This window comes from Penaeus vannamei, chromosome 33 (assembly GCF_042767895.1).
Source record: "Penaeus vannamei isolate JL-2024 chromosome 33, ASM4276789v1, whole genome shotgun sequence".
NCBI lineage: Eukaryota > Metazoa > Arthropoda > Malacostraca > Decapoda > Penaeidae > Penaeus > Penaeus vannamei.
Window position 1 is genome coordinate 27817511 of NC_091581.1, and position 5000 is coordinate 27822510.

The 5000-nt window shown below is 44.3% G+C and overlaps 2 protein-coding genes across 5 annotated transcripts in view; one reads left to right on the top strand and one right to left on the bottom strand.

The window, feature by feature from the left end:
• Positions 1-5000, top strand: part of LOC113820849 (uncharacterized) — a 134069-nt gene that overhangs the window by 56555 nt on the left and 72514 nt on the right. The window lies entirely within an intron of this gene.
• Positions 1-5000, bottom strand: part of LOC113820860 (acyl-coenzyme A thioesterase 1) — a 7497-nt gene that overhangs the window by 1210 nt on the left and 1287 nt on the right. Inside the window, exons 2-6 of one of the 2 annotated variants that reach the window (XR_011399917.1) lie at positions 2809-2991; positions 2465-2687; positions 1476-2285; positions 514-696; positions 29-251 (exon numbers count right to left, since the gene is read on the bottom strand). Coding sequence is in view for 1 of the 2 variants with exons in the window: in XM_027373240.2 (XP_027229041.2) it covers positions 29-251; positions 514-696 (406 nt within the window). In the remaining variant the exon portion in view is untranslated. The remainder of the gene's footprint in view (positions 1-28; positions 252-513; positions 697-1475; positions 2286-2464; positions 2688-2808; positions 2992-5000) is intronic. The other variant, XM_027373240.2, reaches the window with a different exon arrangement.

Sequence of the window (5000 nt, forward strand, 5' to 3'; positions counted from 1 at the left end):
CTAGAAGATATAGGAAGACTTTTCACACCTGATCTGAATTCCATGATGCCGCCGACGGAGCCGAACATATCCACGATTCCCGGGAAGGGTCCGGGGCCAGGCGGAAGGTACAGGGCCCCGCGGATCTTTCCCTCCCGCACCTGCACGCGTCGCACGCCGGGGCCCATCAGCCGCCGCTCCAACTCCAGCTCTGACAAGATCTGATGTTGCACTCCTCGAGGCTGGTGGCCCTCCAGGACTCGGATAGAGATCTGGCGAACGGTGTACACGATTTTTTTGCATTAAGGTGTGCTGCGGTTATTTTACATTTGTTCTTCATGGCGCTGTGTAAGATGATAATTTGACAATATGTTAGACCGTATAAAAGAAACTGGATAAAACCAAACTACTTCTCAAATGATTCATTAAAAATACCACTACCTTTACCCTCATCGAATGAAAAAACAACATAATACCAACATGCAACACAAAATGAAACCCTGACAGCCCCCTTCAGTGATTTGTCCTACGAACCTTCCACGACAACTCCGGGTTCCGACGATACAGTCTCAGCGTCGGCAGCTCGTGGGGCGCCGGCGACAGCGTGGTTAAAAGACCCGCGGGGAAGACGCCGTTGTACGAGCCGCCCACCGCCTCCGCTACACTCGCGTCCACCTTTCCCTCGGTGTCGGTGACGTAGTGTGCGTGGGAACAGAACTGGAGGAGAGGGGCTGTGTGAGTATGAGGCTTGAGAGGGGCTGTGTGAGTATGAGGCTTGAGGAGAGGGGCTGTGTGAGTATGAGGCTTGAGGAGAGGGGCTGTGTGAGTATGAGGCTTGAGGAGAGGGGCTGTGTGAGTATGAGGCTTGAGGAGAGGGGCTGTGTGAGTATGAGGCTTGAGGAGAGGGGCTGTGTGAGTATGAGGCTTGGTTTTTGAGTGCCGCTTATCCGCTCGCTTATGCTGTGACTGTGTGTGAGTGGGAGAAGGGGAGAGGGGGAGAGAGGGAGGGAGAGGGAGAGGGAGGGAGAGGGAGGGAGGGAGGGAGGGAGAGAGGGAGAGAGGGAGAGAGGAAGAGAGAGAGGGAGAGAAAGAGAGAGAGAGAGGTATAAAACCAATTACTACAAACTTCATTAAATAGTTTTCCACGGCCACAGCCTTCGACCCTTGGATTAGAATCCCTTAACCTCACCAGACATAATGCCAGGGGACTATATCATAATCAAATCTCAAAACCGCAACAATAAAACACTGCTACCGAGTTTTATGCCCGGTAATCACCTCATTGTAATACTAGATCGAGACAAATGATGATGATTTTTCAGATTATAATTTCTCGTTACTAACTAGAAGAATTGAACTTATAGTTTCAAGGTCATTAAATAGCCGTAGAGAATTATTTCTTTATTATAATACTGCGCTTTGAGATTTCTTCCTGCAGCTAGAGATTTGATATCAAAAAATAAATATAAACAGTGATTTCACTAAATATTATTTACAGTTCAGTGACCCAGGGTATCAATCTTTCTTGTGCTGCTGATACCACGGGCTCTCGTCTCGAACGTGCTTAACGAGAAAGTTCCTCATCCGGGGCCACAGATCCTCCTGAGCAGCACAGTGTTCGAATGGCCGCCCTCCCCAGAGAATGGGCACACCCGTGATCCTCTCGGTCCCGTCCTCGCCGCCCACGACGGGGAGGTGTCTGTGGTACGAGTGGTGGATGAGGGCGCCGTACGGAGGCTCCAGGATGTGGCCCGCTCCTGGGTACACTCTCGTCTCCAGCTTCTCCGTCCGGCCGAACATCTCCATTCGTTCCCGGACACTGTGGACGGGAATGTCGCAGGACCACGCGTCGTCGTCGCCACCCACGACCAGGAAGTAGGTGTCGTCGTCGGCCAGGTTGATGGGGATGAACTGCGGGTGGTCGGGCGTGAGCAGCTGGATCATCTCTCTGAGCGGGTAGAGCCGACCGTGCTCGTCCAGCCGGATGAAGCTCAGGTCCATCTTGAAGCCCTCGAGGATGGTCTTCCCCCGGTAGGTGATGACGGAGTCGTAGGCGACGGGCGAGCCGCTGATGCTCACCACGGCCTTGACCTCCGGCACCCACGTGGCCAAGGTGAAGGCAATGTCCGCCGCCTTGCTCACGGCCACGATCCCGCACCGGTCGGGGACCACGCCCTCCTGGGACATGAGCAACTCGGCGGCCTCGGCGAAGTACTCTAGATCGAAGCTTTCCGTGGTTTTAGGGAGATCTTCGAAGGCGAAGTAGGCCAGGGCCATGGAGGCGATCCCGCGGGAGGCCATCATGGCTGGGGAAAAAAAGCATAAATGGAATCATACTTTCATCTTGATATGCGACTGGGAAGTGGGAGACGAGCGTACGAAATATGGGAGAAACACAAATGTAAAATTTTAAAAATCAATTTCACAAAATCTCATAACAAGGAATACTAAAAAAGAAAAAAAATGTGAAGGAGCAAGATCTCACCTGCCCTGAACTCCATGAGCCCCCCCGCCGTCCCGAACATATCAATGACCCCCGGAAAGGGCCCAGGACCCGGCGGGAGGAACAAGGTAGCGCGGACTCTTCCTTCCCTCAGAGGAACTCGTCTCACCCCCGGGCCCATCAGGTGACGCTCCAGCTCCACCTCCGACACCGCCTCCTTCTGCGTTCCCAGAGGCTGGTGGCCCTCGAGGACCTTCACGGTTATCTGCGGAAGTGCCGGGATGGAGAATACGGATGTGCGAAAGAGAATGACAACGATAATGTCTAGTAATAACAAAAATAATGATAATAGACCACTAAGAACATTACCACTGAGCTTGACAAACCTTCCACGGCAGACGAGGATCCCGACGATACAACCTGAGCAACGGGAACTCGTGAGGCGCGGGGGCTAAGGTGGTCAGGAGGCCAGCTGGAAACACGCCCTTGTACGATCCGCCCACAGATGGTGCCAGGCCTGCGTTCACCTCACCCTCCGAGTCGCTGATGTAGTGGGCGTGCGAACAAAACTGCCGAGAGGGGTTTTAATGGCGTGCTCCGTGACAGCCAAATAGGCAAATTTCCTAGCTCTTACGTGTATATAGGCAGTAAAGCAAAATAAATTCAGTTACAAGTTACAGAAACATACGGAACCTAATACTGCGAACATAACTTGTTTTCTGATTAATCTTACAATATATAAATGGCACAGGGGAAATAAAATCTATACTTATTTTTTTTCCAAGGGGAAAATGTAATTATCATAAAGTAATTATCACCAATCTGTCAATTATGAAATGATTCATCCCCAACCTATATAAACCTGTCAAGCGCATGTTCGCCTCAGTAACAAAAATAAAACGGTTTAAAGCCTGCCTTCGTATTCATTTTTCTTATTCCACTTTTATCATTATAGCATATTTCAGCTTTACTTTAGGAATTCAATCGTCAGTAGTGTTTCATAATAGTGGTTCATAATAAGAAAAGTGCGACAAACATATAGCAGTGAGGATATATGTAATTGGTCGTCTAATGACAGGTGATAAAGGAGGAATTGGCGTAGTTTGTGGTGGCATATGAAAGTATGAAAAACAAGAAAACAAAAAAGAGAAATAAGTGTGCATGTTTAAGTGTACATATTCTTCCCCGTGCATTACAAACCTTAGTATGTGCATAAGCATAAATTGCGGTTCGCGGAATGAAATAAAATACAAAGACAAATGCAATACACTTCATGCTTTTACGATTTGTTTTGATTAACATCAAACTCAACCTCTTTACCAATCTCAGTACAATCGTTAACAATACTGTCACTATGGTCTTCATTGCTCCTATAAAAATCATAGCATCATCACATGCCTCTACTACCACTATAAATCATCCTCACGATCATGAAAAAAACAGATACTCTAGACAATAAACCTCGTCCTGAAGTTATAAAACGTTTGTCATAATAACGAATCCCTGTTTTCTTTTCTAAACTTGCTTTATATATATATATATATATATATATATATATATATATATATATATATATATATATATATATATACATATACATATACATATACATATACATATACATACATACATACATACATACATACATACATACATACATACATACATACATACATACATACACACATATATATATATATATATATATATATATATATATATATATATATATATATATATATATATATATATCAATGCCGCCAGGAAAATGTTGCGTTCACTTAGCATTGTTTTCTTATATGTTTCTACACATAGGTGGCTCTGCCAGTGCTTAGCTACAAAGGAGTTATTTAATCTATAGACCTCACCTTTCCTCGAAATAGCAAGAAAACGCCTTTTTTTTACTAATGCTATCAATATTAATACTGTTAAATTTGTTTAAACATTATAATTACTATATTGTTACTGACATTACTAACAACAGTATTAATTCCTTGAAAATGTCATCGAAAATCAAGGAAAACTTTTGAACAGGTGAGACAAATACATCTTGAAACTGACTCATTGGTGACCTAAGACCTGTGGGGCCATCTATATGTAAAAACAATGATTAAATTAGACACGAAGTGGGCATGGCATTTACACACATGCCATCCCCGGTAGCATGTGTGTGTTTATGTGTGTGTGTGTGTGTGTGTGTGTGTGTGTGTGTGTGTGTGTGTGTGTGTGTGTGTGTGTGTGTGTGTGTGTGTGTGTGTGTGTGTGTGTGTGTGTGTGTGTGTGTGTGTGTGTGTGTGTGTGTGTGTGTGTGTGTGTGTGTGTGTGTGTGTGTGTGTGTGTGTGTGTGTGTGTGTGTGTGTGTGTGTGTGTGTGTGTGTGTGTACATATGAATATATGTATATATATATATATATATATATATATATATATATATATATATATATATATATATATATATATATTATATGCATATTCATATTTACATATTTATGCGTATATAAACATATACATATATGTGCATTTTACATATATATGTACATATATATTGAAATATATAAATATATATATATATATATAT